The 17700-nt window shown below is 37.8% G+C and overlaps 1 protein-coding gene across 1 annotated transcript in view; it reads left to right on the forward strand.

Annotated features, from left to right (window-relative positions):
- Positions 1-15000, forward strand: part of IKBKE (inhibitor of nuclear factor kappa B kinase subunit epsilon) — a 44569-nt gene extending 29569 nt beyond the window's left edge. Inside the window, exons 15-22 of the mRNA XM_025171883.2 lie at positions 920-1029; positions 5097-5173; positions 7671-7710; positions 8056-8157; positions 10949-11045; positions 12190-12290; positions 13942-14013; positions 14173-15000. Of these exons, the coding sequence (XP_025027651.1) occupies positions 920-1029; positions 5097-5173; positions 7671-7710; positions 8056-8157; positions 10949-11045; positions 12190-12290; positions 13942-14013; positions 14173-14200 (627 nt within the window). The 3' untranslated portion in view covers positions 14201-15000. The remainder of the gene's footprint in view (positions 1-919; positions 1030-5096; positions 5174-7670; positions 7711-8055; positions 8158-10948; positions 11046-12189; positions 12291-13941; positions 14014-14172) is intronic.
- Positions 15001-17700: the final 2700 nt, after the last annotated feature.

Consider the following 17700-nt stretch of genomic DNA (forward strand, 5'->3'; position numbering starts at 1 on the left):
CCAAACTAAACTGTCAAGTGTAAGATCAGTTTGTCATATTCCTTACATCTCATTCCCTGTTAATTTCAGCAATTATATTTCAGTATAAATATTGAGAATTACTACAGTTTACAATAAATATCTTAATGAAAAAGACAGTTACTTTGAGGGGAGTCACAGAGGTAAATGAGGCTCAGAAGGGGGTCATGAGCAAAAAAACGTTGAGAACCCCTGCCTTATATTTTTGATTAACTGTGATTACTAGTACATCTGCATCAGGATACTATGGTTATCATGTTCAGAACAAGCCAAGATTTTAAATCAACTTCCAGTTCTTCCTGATGTTTAAACTATAGTTTGCTGATTTGAATGTAACATAACTTTAATTGAAGATTCCTGACTTTCCACATTGTGTGGAGGGAACTATGGGCAATAAATGTAGGCAGAAGGATTGCATTTAGTAAACCAAGATATGGTCATTCAAACCAGGTTAGAGAGTTGTCTTTGGGAGTTTAAACTATGGAATTTTTTGACTGATTTTTACTTTATCCTATTTTACTTGGGGGGGAAATTAGGTAAACTTTGGACCAAAAAACCTTTCTCTGAGTCAAGCAGATGTACGATTATCCCTGTTATATTTGCATATTTTTCAAGTTCAATATCTAGATGACATGCCCATCTTAATCTTCTTATTCTTTAATTTTAACTATCTTGGTGATCATGTTTAGTGAAGAATAGGATTTGTTAAGATAGTGTTTTTATATTTCAAAGGATACCAAATTACTTTCAGTTGAGAGTAATTATGTATTTGTGCTCATGTCTGAAATGTGAATATTTGATTAGGATTCTGTAGAATAATGCGCACACATATTTTCTAGTGTGCTCTCCTCTCTTTCTCTCTCTTCCCCCCATCATCTTTAATTTGACATTCCTGGTGCAGATTAGTGAAGAGATTTCTAGATGTACCCGTAGCATCTCTGAACACCAAGCCACAGTACGGTGCATTTTATCTGAAGTGGGAAAGAAACAGACTCAAATGAAATACGACAGGTTAGTAGAATGGAATGTTCATTCTTCAAAGGTTGTGACACAACTATCACTCAGTTTCATTCAAGGAACTGACTGTGCTGACTTGCAAAAATTGCATTTTAAAAAAGTGGTTGTCATTGCTGAAGCATCACATACTTTCTTTCTTTTTGGTTTTGTGTGATCTGTGATCCAGCCACTGTGGTTTATACTTCATGGTTTATAATAATTTATCTGGGGGAGATGGGTGGCATATAACTTTAATAATAAATAAATAAATAAAAATAAATAAATATATAATACCAACTACTGTGGTTTGTACAAAAACCATGATTCTAACAAACCATGGCTTAACATGAAGTGTGAACCCTCATTGTTTAACTGTCTCAACCCTAAAAATCCAGAAGATTTTGATGATACCAAACTATTTGCTATAAATACAAGAAGTGGATGGCAGTCATAGAGGGAATATGTAAAACAGGGCTATCAGGGATTAATACTCACAGTATTACTGTACTACTTCCAATATCAGAGATGGCATTCCTTGCTATAATAGTTGTTGGAGAACACAGACAGAAGGATGCTCTTCTCTTGACTGTCGGCTTCCCAGAAACACTTTCTTGGCCAGTATTAGAAAACAAGGCTGCAGTAGAAAAGACTTTGGTCTAACCCAGCATGGCTCATTTTATATTCTGATAAACAAGCCTGTGTTAAATAAGCATTTGCAAATTGGTTGTCTGTTTGCTTGGAAGTAGTTAAAGCCACATGCTTTCTTTATTAAGAATACTTATGTTCAATAAGCATATTACAGGAGACTTGCTAAATAGGCCATCTAGTTCAGTTTCTGTGTCACACAGTGTAATGGACAGAAGGAATAACCTAGAGGAACAGGAGGAAGAGTTGCTACCAAGACAACAGTTAGATAAAAGAAATCTGAGTCCAGGGCAGAACTGTAATCCTAGTAAGCATCTCAGACAAGATCCTCCCTAGTTCTCATGAAGGTAAAGGGAGGGAAACTTCTCCTCCTGTTCCTCAATGTTATTCCTTCTGCCCATTACACACAGTGGCCAACCAGATGTATTCAAGAAGCTCACCAGCACGTTTGGGAAGGCAATAACTCTCTTAGACTTACAGCAGATAGTTTGCTTTCTAATAGTTGCTTGTGATTCCAGAGGGAGTAATCAAATTAAGTAACTATTTATTACCCAGTTCATATCTCTGATCAGTCCTCTTTTAGAAACATTTCAACTGGTCACCGCCAGTGCAATGATGTGAACTACACATTAGTGCTTTCTTGCATTGACCCTAAATCTCCCTGCATTTAGTTCCAGTGGATGACCCAGAACGGGAGAAAACATTTCCTGTCCAATTTTCCATACTGTGCATGATTTTATATACCCTTTGGTGTCTCCTATTTCCCATCTTCACTGCAAGCCAGAAAGCACCAATCATTGCCATTTTTCCTTGTAGGCAACCTATTCTAGCCCTGTATCATTTTGGTTGCTGCTCTTTGCATACAGAGCGAGTGACATACAAAGTAGCAAATCAAAAGAGTAATTAAAATAACAGTCCCAAAGTCCATTAGTAAGGCAAAACAAAAGTAGCTAATAATCATTTCTTGGTTTTGTCTACTGGATCTTGTGTATCCTGACTGTATCTGGGCCACATGTTCAGGTAGGGTGGCTTGTATTAGGTCTTGGTTCTTTGTATTCATGAGGAACCTATTTTCTGCGTGGACTCCCATAGCAGAAAGAGAAATGTGCTACTAGCTGCTGCAAGAGGAATGAGTTAGTAAGATGGAGGTATGCTTTCCCCCCAATCTCAGAATTGTTATTACCTAAAGCTTGAGGAGAGGAAGCTATTTGCTTGGATTATGGATCTCCAGGGACAGCTTTAAGGTACTGGCAAAGGCAGGGATCAGCTAAGCTTTTCCAGATGGAAGAGAAAAAATAGATTGGGAAAAAATAATCTGCTTTTTTCCCCCCACTGATAGCTGGGATTTAATCAAAGCTGTGTTCATGGTGTCACTTACTTTGATAGTGTGTTCCTTACAGACAAGTCACAAAGCTCTTTACTGGACAGTATTAATAATATAATGTGGAAGGGAAGTCTAGAGAGACAAGAATTGAAGGGAGCAAAGAAGAATGGTATTCACAGTGAAGGAAAAAAAATTACATGAGTCACCTAAGTACAATGATGAAAAATCATATGGTCAGCAAGACTGCTGTGGGAGATATATTAAAGCAAAGCAGCACTGTGAATGATGTAAAAGGCAATAAAAAGAGGGTGCAGTGTTAGGTAGCCCAGGAAAGACATAATGTCCATTGATTATTTCAGGTTTCAGTTTACTGATGAGTAGTGGTTTGCCAATGGTTATCCTACCAGAGTGAGAAAATTCAAAATGAACCCCCTTCCCACAGCAAAAATAGATACTATGCTGGTGGTCAATCTATAAAGTTAATGTATAATTGGCAGTGCCAAAAATTAGATTCTGATGTAGTCATATAGGAGATGAACTTAAATATCAAAGTGACCCAGCTTGATTGCCCACTGAGATACATCACATAAATGGGGTGTAGTCTGGGAGAATAGCTGGATATAGAAAATTTAGCATCTTGTGTGGAAGGTCCATCTTTGGCAAAAAGGAGTTCCAGCCCTGATTAATGACTTAAATGTTCAGTTATGCTTGGAAGAAAGGCATAAGAAGAAAGAAACAAGAAACAAGAAAGGCATACAGGCCCTTAAGCAAAAGATGAGGCTCATAAGCAGTGAAGTGTGTGCTCATGTGATTGAATTTGTTCATTCCATTTACATCTTTATCACTAACAACTCTGCACTCTCTATACCTGCCTGTTGACACCACAAATGCTGGTAATGTTGGGATGTGCATGGTTGATGTATGACAATACTGTACATCACAATATGTATGACACCCCCCACTTCTTTTTTCTCCCTAATTTCAATTTTATGCCAAAATGCTAAAGCTAGTGTGGCTAGAAACTCTCTTCCCTTTTACCTTTGAAAGAAAATAGCCTGCTACCACTTAATACATTTTTAAAAAATTTTTAAGTGGTCAGTGATTTGAGAAGTATATGCAGGACTCATTTTAGTGGCTGGCTCAGCAGTGGGAGGTTTGAATAGGAGAAATGAGTATTGTTGAAACAGACTGAATTTTCTATGGTATTTCCTAAAAACAACTGCAATTTACCTATCTCGCTAAGTTTTCTTTATACCTGTGCCTTACCAAATCTTTAAAACTGTGTTCCAGGTCCCCATCTGTAAAATCTAGATTAGCAATGTGGCTCTTCCCATGTCAAGCATCTTAGATTTTAGGGAAAAGAATATAATGGACCAATTCTTGTGATAATGGGGATATAGAAAATTGCGGCGGGGAGGGGATAATTATTTCTGTGATTACATGTCTTATAAGATAAAGATAATGAAGTTGTATGCTCTGAACACATTTGTCTTATTTGTATTAAATTATGTGGCACAGGCCTTTCAGCAAGGCATGGTTTTCTGAATATATAACTTACTGGGCCACAGTGTCCAAGACAGCCTTCTCTACATGTGGTCAGTACTGACTGGTGACAGCTCTCTGAAGTTTCAGGCAGTTTTCCCACCTCTACCTGGAGGCATCAGAGGCTTATGTTTCAGGGTGCTTAGTTTTATCACTAAGCTATCATGCTCTGTTATTCTGTAATTTTATCCATTTTATAATTAATGAATTGGCACTGAGCTTGTGGCTGATTGTAGTGATTAGCTCAAGATTCCACTGTATAGGAGAATCACAAGAACAGCCAATTATAGTGATGAACCCTGCTTGCCAACTAAAGCTAGTTCCCCTGTGTGCCTGGTATTGTTGAATCATTAAAAAAAATCTTTAAATCAGGTGCAAGATTTCTGGTTAAGGTTTTCTTATAGGTTGTGAAGCCAAGACCAAATCTAGCTATAACAACTTTTGCAGCCTTTCTCTTGCTTTTGATTCATTTCCTCCTGCATCAAGCCTGTTGATATTACAGTCAACCCCAGTGTATGAAGTATTTTAATAGGTGTGTTCATTTCTTTTTATTTCTAACCTTGTGTCTTAGCATTCAAAAGATGGAGGCCTGCCTTGACAAGATGCAGCACATTTACAACCAGTTCAAAAAGGCTCGGAAATGCCCATGTGAGTTGCCTCTCTTAAAGCACCAAACTGTCTATATTTTGGAAACAAAATGCCTGTTAACTGCTAACTAAAGGCTGTGTCCAATTAGGCAGGTCTCTTAAATGTAAAATAGTGACACTTAGACTTTGTAGCAGCACTACTCTCAAACAAGCAGTATACTATATTAATATTGCTATACCTTGGGATTTTAGCAATCCATTTAGCAACACCTGGAAGCATAAAATAACATTTTTGAAAGTAACGACCAATCTTGAGACAGTTCATCTGTCTGAAAGCATCAGATTCACAGTTGCTTTATTCGTTCCTTCCATCTCTGGAGGAAGTGTTTGAAGACTGAGGACAAAATGCAGTAATGAGGTCCCAAATTGTCAGGCCTCACTCAGATTGTGATTTGAACTCAAAGGCTAGCAGGCAGAGATTCAAGAACACAATTCTTTGATAAACTAGTTTTATTATAGATACTAGAAAAGCCATGATTAGAGCAGAAAACCAGCTACCAGCTATAAGCCTTCAACTATATTTGTCCTCAGGTTTAGATCGTAATCTCTTTTTCCTGCCTGTGCACACCAACAGAACTGAGAGCAAGTCATTTCTCAAGGTGTATTGAGATGTGGGTTGACATCTCTGCATTGTGATTATAACAGTCCTGTCTGCCCTCAGGCAACATGCATCTGATCTTGTTCCTTCTCATACAAATGTGTGATGTGATCAGAATCTCCACCTTTAAAATAAATATCTGGAAGCCCATACAAATTGGTTAGACGCTAGGGAAAATGACCAAAAAAGGAAATAATTCTGTGGAGGTTCTGTGTTTTTGTGGCCCAGCACAACTTTTTATGTTCTTAGCCACAGCAAGACTGGCATCATCCTCAGCAACCAACTCTGATGATTGCCTCTTTTTTTTTTTTACAACATTGGGGAGCATGTGCTAGAAATCATATAGATTTTCCTACAATACCTCAGCTGAAATATATCTCCAAGAAACTGTGGGAAATTAAAATGGTGTTTCCGAACTGCTTGGCATGTAACTGTAACTATGGCTTTTTGTTCCCATTAGCTCATCTAGTTAAACCTACATGATGCTCAAGACTACGCAGTGACTGAGTATCAGTCCCAAGATATTTTGCTGTCTGGGGCAAAGAATAAGATAGTATTTATTATATTTTTATTTATTTTATTTACACAGTTTATTAGCCACCCATTTCACTTTTCCAAGCAACTCTGGGCAGCGTACAACAGGGTTAAAAAACACTCAATAAATACATTAAAAAAACCAAACTAAAACAGAAAATAATAGGTGAAGAGATGTTAAAAATAATGCACCCATCTCACTAGATCACCTGTCCCCTGGGGTCCCTAGGCCTACTGGCACAACCAAGTCTTGAGGGACCTCCAAGAAGCTCAACAGTGAAAAGGCCAACCTCACCCCAGGGGGAAGAAGATTTTACAGTGCAGGTGCCACAGCAGAAAAGGCCCACTGCCTAGAATCTGCCAAATGTAGCTCCCTAGGCATCGGAACCCATAACATGCCCTCTCTGCCGGATGTGGTAGGATGGGCAGATGAAATCAGGGAGAGGCGGTCCCTCAAGTAACCTGGTCCCATGCCATAAAGGGCTTTAAAGGTCAACACCAGCACCTTGAACTGGACCTGGAAATAAATAGGTAACCAATGCAGCTTGCGAAGCAGAGGTGTGATGTGTGTTCTACCAGAAGCACACATAACTGCTCGCGCTGCTGCATTTTGCACCAGCTGAAGTTTCCAGATACTCCTCAAGGGAGTATCATGTCAGCTTACAGACATGATCAGTTTCATTACATGTAGGTAAGATATGAATAAGGCAGAGAATAGCTTTGGAGATCATTGAAGGCCACAAAAATATGCCTTGTATCCTCAAAAGAAAATGTACATCTGGGTTTCCATGCAACCATACAATTGTATGCAACCATACAATCGACCCTGGGGATGGCTGGCGCCTTGATGATACTCCCTGAGTTTATGATAACCTAATTGTGTTAACCTAATTAACATCAGCCTCTTGAAGTATCATATAGGAAGTTTGTTTTTTAGTATATTTTAATTAATTGATATTTATCTATTTTAATTAATGTTTATTCTGTTTTTATAGTAAACCGCCCAGAGTCACTCTGCAGTGAGATGGGTGGTGACAAATTTGAAATATACATAAATAAATATAAATAAAACCAGTGAAACTTTTTAAAGAAGATGCTGGAGCATTTCATGAAGTGGGCTATAATTCGTAAAAATGTCATGTATTGTACCTCTTAGCCATTAAGCTGCCTCTGTGTCTGTTTATAAAGAATAAATCTTCTGGTAGTTTTTCTTTTTCCCCTCCATAGAACTGAATTCCCAAATTCCTTAGTTTTCACTGGATGTGCAGCCCATATTTTCTTATTCTTCAACTATCTTATACTCTATGAGTCCCTCTAAATATTATTGACATGTATTCATAATCCCAATTTTTCCTTTTCTTTCTAGCTCTAGGCTACAATGAACAGCAGATTCACAAATTAGATAAGTAAGTGTTCATGTACAACATGGAACTTATCCAGTCTGCTTTCTCTGAGCTCAAATGCTGGTATTGAGTTGTTGATAAACTCAAGATTGTCTCGTGTATATAGTTTAATTCCGTGTAATCAGTTTAATTCTTCTGTGCCGTGGTTGCCTTCAGTTTCTGAACCATGCTATTTCTATTGAATTTACACTGTGTGTATTGAACAAAAGTCTACATTTCTATAAGAAAATGTCTAAATTTCTATAAGAACTTATTTGTATTACAAGGACAACTTGAGAAAAGAGTAAGTAATGACAAAAAGCACTGAAATATTGTATGTAGTATTTATCTTTTTATTATTATTTTTAGGATGAATATAGGACATTTAGCCAAAAAAGTTATTTCAGTATTCCAGGATCATTGTTTACTGCAATATCAAGCTGCTCTTTCAGCGCATGGAAGTAGAATGAGGTAATTGATGTACTCCTTGAACACTTTCATTAGCTCTTTAAAAACCATTAACGTTCTAGTCTCCAGGATCCTTTATAGATGATTTCTGTGTATGACTGATATGATTCCATGTATATGATCATCCTGCAAAGCTGTTATGTTAAATTTACACTCTTTTGATTATCTACATGTAGGATCAAGCAAACATTTTCAGACAAAATGGAAATATTTGAGCCAGTGTTATAGTTTAGGGGCAAAATGGAGGTTAATTATGTTCTTTCTATGAATGAGTCAGGGGTCTTTTGGTTTGTACAAAATACAAATTGGTTTGCTTAGTTTTGGCTTAGTGTGTACTATAAATCCTACCACTGTGGCTTGTAAGCCATGGTTTGTGATTTACCATGATGTTTCAATATAGACGGTGCTTCATTTAAAGCTCTATCTGTAGCTTTGTAATTAATCATCAGTTCTGATAAGATCTATTTTCCTGATCAATCTTTAGTGCATTTCTGAAATATTGAAATATGAGAGTTTATTTTCCCTTTATGATAAAGAGGTATAACATTATCAAAGAAGTTATAGATGACTGAGACATTGTAAATGAAGTTACATTGTTGAATTGACATAGGCCCTTTCCACTAGGCTGCACATTGTAAATCTTCCCCAACCTTGGAATTAAAATATTGATGGACTCTTTTGTTTTAAGAATCAAGCAAGTTTCTCATATTGGAATGAAGCCATTATTAAGACAAAGAGCAGCACTTAGAAAGAATGATTTTATGTTAAATAGCGTTTGGGGAATAACGCAAAGAGCAAATTGTCCTGAGGTGATAGAGAGCCATACATTGACTTATTATACAGGAGAAAAGTGCAGTCACTTAAGGAAGTAATAGCAGCTGCAGCTATTTTTTTTAATTGCAAGATGCTTTTAAAGCATTGCCATTTTTTCTGTTGGGTTCACCTAAGTATTAAGGTTCCTGAGACTGTAATCACTATTAATTTTGACTTGGGGAAGCTTAAGTTGTTCCATTTGAATCAGTTCAGGAAAAAGCCAGGCAATCGGAATGAAATGTTGAAAATTGTGACACAGATGAAAAAACCAATTCTATCTTTGAATGATACCCCAAGAAAGAGGAACTGTTATAGTGAGACACAGCGATGCTGCCTACCACCGCAAGATTGGTTGGTTGCTGCTTTCTAGAAGATTTCATGAGAGTTTTGAACTAGTTCATTCCACCACTTCAGATTATTCCCTAGGGTTAGGGTAAATTACCCAAAATTAGGTAAAAGTGGTTTTTCTGTGGGTAACGACACACAAACCCATTACCCAATCACAACAGGGACATTTAAATTGACTTAAAGATTGCCACGTGTACTAAAATATATTTGAAAATCTCCCAAAGTATTCCTATTAAGATGAAAATTGATGAAATTACCAATGGTAATTTGTTGAAATGACATAAAGTTCATTCAATGATATTGTTTTTATAATACAGGTAGTCCTTGAGTTGCGACCGTTTGTTCAGCAACCATTCAAAGTTAGGGTTTTGGGTAATGAAGGAAAAACTTTGCCGTAGGGCCTCAGAATGCCAGCTTAAATAAAATTAAATGTTTTAATTTTAGACTAAATAAAATTAACTTAAAAGCAGGGACATTTGCAGGGGAGGACAAAAAGCAAAGATGGAGGTTGCGATTGTGTGACTGAAGCCATCCCCCTTTTATGTGGGGCTTCAATTGCATGGTTGTGGCCACCATCTTGATTTTTTTGACAACACCCTCCCCTGGATGCCCCTGCTTAAACAGGAAGATAAGAAAACATGGAAAAAAAAATACTGGAAGTTCTAGAGTAACTAGGATACTTCAGGTGTCTAGCTGTCCCATCACATCCGGCAGGACAAGGACGTGCCAGGTCTTTTCCATGAACAGTGTTGTTTGATGGGACCTAGGAGACGTGCTTTCTCTGTCATGGTGCCTGCCCTGTGGAACAGCTTCTCCCCTGGGCTTTGGATGGCCTGACCATGTTGGGCCTTGCTCTTCTCTCAGGCTTTAACATCCCCAGACTAGGGCCAGGATGTTAGGGAAGTGTGTTTCTGTCCTGTATTGATTGAGGAGTTAATTATTTTTTACCTGCATCTTTTATTGTGTTTTCTATTGTTTTTATATGAATGTTTTTATTTTTATGCCTTGTTAGTCACCCAGTTATTTGATTAAGATGGGTGGCCATATACATTTGAAAAAATAAACGGATCTCCTAGGCAGACAATTTTTTATATACAAGCACCAATTTGTTTACATAGCATCATGCAACTTATTAGTCATTCAGTGATATCTAGTAGAGCTTTTAGGATTGTGTGTGTGTCTTTGCTGTAGTTGCCTGGGTTAAGAAGTCCCCAATTTTCTCCACTATAACTTCAAGACACATTGAAACATAATATAGAACTCTCTGTTTTCCCTTCATTTTGTTTTTTTTATTATTTTTCTTAAATTGGTGCATTGTTTTGCATTTTTGTAAAACAAAAGTGATTTATAAAACTTTTTAAAAAAATATTCTGACAGGCCTATTTTTCCCTTCTTACTGTGAGAAATCTTCACCTGGATGTGTCTGCTGTTAGAAATGGAAACTTTGCTATCTAAGCATCTTCCCAGAGGGGGAAAACTATCATTAATACAGAGTATCATTTATGTTATAACATTTAGCTCAAAGTAAACGCCATTGGTGTAACCTTTGCACTGAAAACAGTATTGATGGAAAGCACTGAAGAGATGAAAATGAATTAACGACGATTTGATTGTCGTTGTCTTATCTCTTTAGGAAAGCGTTTGAGATAAGGAAGCATCTGAAGATTCTGAACAGATCTTTAACTGCCTGTAATGCAGAGATGTTGGGATGCCAGCAGTGCTTCAATAAAGTACAGTGACTTTTTTCCTGGGCACACAACTGCAAACCTCCCCCCACAGCAATTTGAATTTGAATTGATTATTCTTAATCTGTATAATTCTAATCTGTGTCTGAACCTCTGATATTTAGAATGCTCAAATTATACTTGAAATTGCAAAATAATCCTATGCAAAGAATTCCAGCGCTGAAATCAGTTTACTTTTGGGTTTACTCATTCTGCTTAATCATGCATTTTGGAGGGGGTTCAGTTTGGGAGGATTTTGAAAACAGTAGGATATCAGTAGGTGAATGTATGTAGCTCAGGGTTGAACTGTGGAGTCCTTGGGGTTCTCTGAGCTTGGTTCTTTTCTTGCAAACGTTTCATTACCCGGCTAGGTAACATCTTCAGTGCTAGAATGGGATGCAAACGTTTCATTACCCGGCTAGTAATGCAAACCCCATTCCATTCTAGCACTGAAGATGTTACCTAGCCGGGTAATGAAACGTTTGCAAGAAAAGAACCAAGCTCAGAGAACCCCAAGGACTCCACAGAAAGGTGATATACACTTCATGGGTGGGTGGGGGCAGAATATTTAACTTTAACCTAGTCTTTGAGGATCAACAGGGGACGATATCTCCCTTGTCCTCTTTTTGATACTATCCCATATTAAAGAAGTTTTCAGGGAATTTATTGTGAACTCTTGACTAGTATACTGTTTATTCTGGTGCAGATAACTGAAGGATAGATTGCGATACAGCAGGTTATTGGCAAACTATTTGTGTTGTGATTCTCTTGTGTGCCAGGACTGTGTGAAAGATTAAAATGGCAAGGCAAGGGAGTAAGATACAGAGGAAACATTATGTTTGCCTGAATTCAAACTAATAAGACAATAATAAAAGTGGCATTTTTAAAGAACATAGATTTCAAGTCAGAAATATCTTGATTGGTATATAAAACACATTCCATATAGCCAGTATTACGTTTTTTTCTTTCAAAAACAGAATAATTTCCTCTGCAAATGAGCTTGTTGCAGCCATGCCTTCATTTATAGATATTATTTAGTTTGTATTTTTTTAGAAAGGATATTTTTCTTTTTATAATATGTATTTATGAATTGTGTGCCTGTAGTGGTCTGTTTGGTTTTTATTTTGCTTATTTTTCATTTTTTTGGCAGGCTTTGGATATGTTGCCTCAAAGACTGCTTCAAAGCAAAATCATATCTTCTACATCTATACAAGGTTACTTTAATCAGAAACATCAAGATGTGGTATATGGGTATGTAGGCATTAAAGTATTTATCAAGGATTACAGATGTGGAATATCCCCAAGATACCCTTCTCTTTGAGCTGCTGTAATAATTTATGATGGGCTGGAAGTGATAATTTCTTGAGGTCTGTCACCACTTAGGCTGTTGTTCACAAATGTCCCGTGAGTTGCTCTCTATATGACATGATGCATCACCTTTTAGCTTATATTTCCCATTGGATTAAAAGCAGTAATCTCATAAGGACTCATGGTGGTGATTACTATTACTATGCTAATGTTACATGCACCGGGTTCCTTTTCTAGGAAGATAATTGAGTGATAACTGTTACTTCTTTTGTAGCATTGGTAGTTTTTAGAAAATTGCCAAGAAATGTAATGAATGAGTCTCTGGGTATAACATATACCCTTCATTTATCAAATAAAATCTTTTCCTTGTTCTAAAATATGTATTAGTACCCTCCTTACCTATCCATAATCCAAATGGTTGCTCACATATTCCCAGACTTTGCATTACTATATGCAGGTGATAGATGTGGATCTTTTACGTACTGTTAAAAAAACGTAAATTTCATTGATTATGAAAAAGCTACTAAGTATATCTGTTTTAGAATTAACTCATTGTTGAGGAGTGATTCTGATCCACAACCTGCCTTTTCTGTAGCAGCTTCTGCCTATGGAACACTCTTCCCTCTGCATCTGGCATGCCCCCACCCTTTTAGCCTTCTGGAAAGTCATAAAGGGCTGTCTTTTCCCCCAGGCACTGGGATAGGGTAAAGTTGGAGCCCAAGGATTGTATGGATTGGAGATGGTTGGTCAGACATCTGATTTTCTTGGCTTTCTTGTTTTTGGTTTTATTTTTGTTGTAAGCCACCCAAAATTGTGTGTTTTACAAGATGGGCAGCCATCTAATCTAATCTAATCTAATCTAATCTAATCTAATCTAATCTAATCTAATCTAATCTAATCAATGATGTTGGTTCCTGTCCTGGTTGCTGCCTTCTTCAGAGAATTCAGCAGCTGATAATGGGACCCTGTGGAGTCCTTGGGGTTCTCTTGGTTCTTTTCTTGCAAACGTTTCATTATCCGGCTAGGTAACATCTTTAGTGCTAAAATGGGATGAGGTTTGCTCTCTATTTATCTGCTGTGGCCTGTTTTGCCAGTGCTGGTGGGGGTCGCCTCCAATGGGACCCTGAAAGTAAATTGAAGTGACATCAACACAGATATTCTCAATTGCTAACCCCCTTCTTGGTGACAGCTCCAAATTAATGGGGTTTAGGAAGACTATAGAAACTTGGCCATTCTAGAAAGCTTTGGGGTATATATGTTATGAGGCTGTTCCCTCTTGCACTGGGATATGTTTGATGGAGTTTCCCTGATCCTTGATATGTAAATTGATATAGGATCTTTGATATATTGTTGATTGTTTTCTATTCTATTTAACTCTACCTACAAATGTAAAGATTTAAGCCACTCAGCGGAGCCAGCAGCAGTTGAATCATCATATAAATCCAGTAAAATGATTAAATTAATTTAAAAAGTGAGGCTCAGAGGCTTATTGAAGGGGGGACATCAACCTCAATTATTACCCATGGAACCACTTGTCTTTGGCTGGAGAAAGATGAAACCATTGAAATAAAAATCTTTTTTTCTGCCTCAACAGAATGCAAGAGCTTCAGGAGCAGATGAAGATGGTAGCTTACAATCTCCAGGCCAACAATAGCATCATCCAGCGGTAAGACGGTTTGATATCTCTTTGATAGCATTTAAACTGTGTTAAAGAGAATGCTAGGCAGAAAACATTGTTTTCCAGGGATTTAAAAGCATTGAAAAGAGAGTGGTGACTGCTTTTCCTCCATCTAATATCAACCTCTTCTTGATTTTGTTTCTCTAGGTTAAATTCTGTTGCACCAGGCCTTTAGGAGAGAAAATATTTTGCAGAGACTGAAATAATGTTGTAGTGTGGGCAAATCAACATCCTCTAAGACTTGAGAAGATAACCTCAACCTTCTTAAAATGATCATGTATTCTATCTCCACGTTTAGCACTTTGGCGTGGCTGTCAGCTGATTCAGCTAATCATCATAATGTGACTGGTAGCCAATAATAAGTTTTTCAAAGGTATTATATACTTATTCTGGTGGATTACTTCAGTGAAAATAGAAATACTGTTTCCTTGGTGTTTTAGAGCATCCTAGTAGACACTTGCTGGGAAAAAAAGATGCTATGAATTTGTGCTTGCCACGAAGCTTTCCAAAGCACAGGGAATTAAAATGAATATCTGGGAAGGTTATTCCTTTGGAGTTTTAGTTGCTCAGAAGTGTATCTCCATAGTAAAGACAATGAACATAAGTATCTTCTGCCTTTGTGAAACTAAGTCATTTCTTGAAATTTGCTAACAACCATTTAGGGAGAAGCTAGGGAGATAACAGTTGCCATTCCAAGTCTCTTGGTAGGACCAGGACTGCTGAAATTCTGCCCAGCTGAAGCCAATCTGTACCAATTTTGTCTCCTACTTCCTGGTCTTTGAAGGAACACTGTCTTGGGATGGTGGGATTGCAGCTAATGGAACAATTGCAAAGGGGGTGCTCTTTTGGGAGCCCTTACAATGGCCTCTTATGTAAGTCAACCTTTTTTCTTCATGTATAAGTACTGGAAGGAATTTGTGCTTTAATGGGGGAAGGATTACTTCATTTTACTGGTTTTATTAACTATGGCTTGGTCTTATGAAATGTGTCAGGGAGATGAGAGTGAATGGGAAATGGAGCATAGCATGAGAATACATACTAACTGGCAGGGTAAAATATGGTGGGAAGCTGCAATATGATAACTACAGAGAAAGGAGGGAGGCTGCAATCAAATCATAGAACCCAAACTCAAGTGTGCTGGATCTACCAATTAAAGGTCCTGTCTATTAATGCTAGACCAGTTGCTAATAAAACATCTATTATCCAGGATTTAAGTCTGGATGAAAGCGCTGACCTGGTGTGAAATAACGTTTATGTTATGTTACATTATTTATATAAAAATAAACCTGGGTGAAAGAAGATTGGGATTCTTCTTATTCTCTCCCAGCTCTGTCCACCAGATTACTTTGTGATCTAGCAGGTTAGGGTAAGAGGGCAGAGAGGAAGAATGGCTATGGGGATTCCATCTTACTGATTAAAAGCAACAACCATCTGCCAGTTTAGAGGGATAGCTGCCATGTCTGGGTGACCAGAACAGTGTAGACAGCTCCTGTCAGCGCTTTCATCCAGACTTAAATCCTGGATAATAGATGTTTTATTAGCAACTGGTCTAGCATTAATAGGCAGGACCTTTAATTGGTAGATCCAGCACACTTGAGTTTGGGTTCTATGATTTTACTGCAGCCTCCCTCCTTTCTCTGTAGTTATCATATTGCAGCTTCCCACCATATTTTACCCTGCCAGTTAGTATGTATTCTCATGCTATGCTCCATTTCCCATTCACTCTCATCTCCCTGACACATTTCATAAGACCAAGCCATAGTTAATAAAACCAGTAAAATGAAGTACCTCCCTTTAGCAGATTTAAATTAGCACCTTGTTTTTAGGGGACTGATAGCAAAGAAGTGGATAGGCAGGAGGCTGGAGCAAATAGTGGAAATCTTGGACAAACCCATTTGGACATAGAGTGGGACACTTTTTAAGACCCAGCTGAAATCCTACTCTGCCAGAGTGGGGGCAATAAGGAGGGCTTATTTCTCTGCTTTCATGGGATCTGCACAGAACAGGCTGGTGGTGTTTCTCCATATTTGCAGCATCTCTTAATTCAAGATATAGGGAGAGGACAGACAGAACAACTAAAGTTTGTGTTTTTATTTTTAATAAGGTTTGTATGTTATCCAAGTCACACAGACCACTTCAGTAGAATGTCCTGGAAAGTTTCCTAGCTGTTATATTGGTTTAAGAAGATCTTAAGATTTAGCTGGACTTAGAAGTTTATTGCAAACCGAAAAAAAGCAGATGGAGGGGGATGGATGGATGGATGGATGGATGGATGGATGGATGGATGGATGGATGGATGGATGGATAGACAGGCAGATTGATTTTCAACTTGCTCTTAGAAATTCACCAGAAGTGATTGGAGTGATTAGTGGATGTGAGTAGGGAGGCAAATGTTTTTGTTGCCATACATGTGTTTGCTTATAAAAAACTGAGCAGGCAAATGACATTTTTACAAGTTTTGATTAACCTTAAACATACATGTTTGGCTATATTTCTCTCTTTCCCATTCTCCTTCACTTTTCATTCCAAAAAGCACCAAGTAAGCAAAGTTAAATGTTTTTTGCTTATTATTTTTAAAGACAACTAAGTAAACAAGATGGTTGAATAGAATCTGAGATGTTTGTTATATGATATGATATATTATCACATTACATTAGATTACATTATTCAGTATAATTGTGATCCTGGAGAGTCCCATTCGATATATACAGGAAGGGCTCCCTCTGTATCCCAGAGTGCCAGTTTCTCAGACCATCTTAGAAACTGCTTTTGACATTTCCTTGAGTGCATGGCCTCCTAGACATATAAACCTGTGTAAATACCAAACCATAATAGAACCACTTCATTAGTATGCTTTTCTGCTCAGTTGTCCTAAAAAGGTAATGATTTCCTTGGGTTGAGCTTGACTCCAGCTGCTTATATGGATGTAATTATCTTGGCCACAGTACAGAAGTGGTTTGCCATTGACTGCATCCTAGCTCTTTGGGTTGTCTTCCTTCCAAGAACAAGTCAACATTTAGCTTTTTCAGGATCAGCCAGGGTTGGCTATGTGCTGCTATCTGCTGAGTATGTAAACACTGCAACTGCACATGCAGGCCTGAGCTCTTCCATGGAATCAGCAGTGTTTGTGCTGACATGCTGTGTAGTTTGACTTTTGCATGAAGGAAGACTTAAATATGGCAAGTAGCAGTCAGGATTGTGTCTAGGGATGACAAAAAGCCTCTGGTACCAGTGGAATGCTTGTGGCTCTACAAACTAAAACAAATCTTTGAATAACCCATATGAAAACAGTCCTGGTCAACATAAGCAATTAAAGAAGAATAAGGAAAAGGTGATTTTGAGTATGTAAGTCACAGTGCTACAAAGGTGCATGCAAGTGTAGTGAGTGTAATGCATTTGTTGTAAGTAGGATCCCCAAAACACAGTAATGCTTTTGGAAGGGGTAGAACTGGGTTTGGAGCATGTTTGTCAGCCTCTTGCAGAATTCAAATTAGGGCAAGGTAAGTGGGAGGGCTGGGAATCTTGTAAAGCCTCAGATTTCTGCTTATCAAGAAAAAAATAATGTAAGACTTGGTGAGAGCCTGTAATAGACTTGCCATGACTTCCGGGCCACTTGCATAGCAATGTACTGCCCTTCTAACTTTCTGCCAGTATGAGATTGGAAAAAATTTTTCC

Source organism: Python bivittatus, unplaced genomic scaffold (genome assembly GCF_059951505.1).
Source record: "Python bivittatus isolate LINGU-HERP-01145 unplaced genomic scaffold, Pbiv_v1 ctg000700_np1212, whole genome shotgun sequence".
In the NCBI taxonomy this organism is placed as follows: Eukaryota; Metazoa; Chordata; class Lepidosauria; order Squamata; family Pythonidae; genus Python; species Python bivittatus.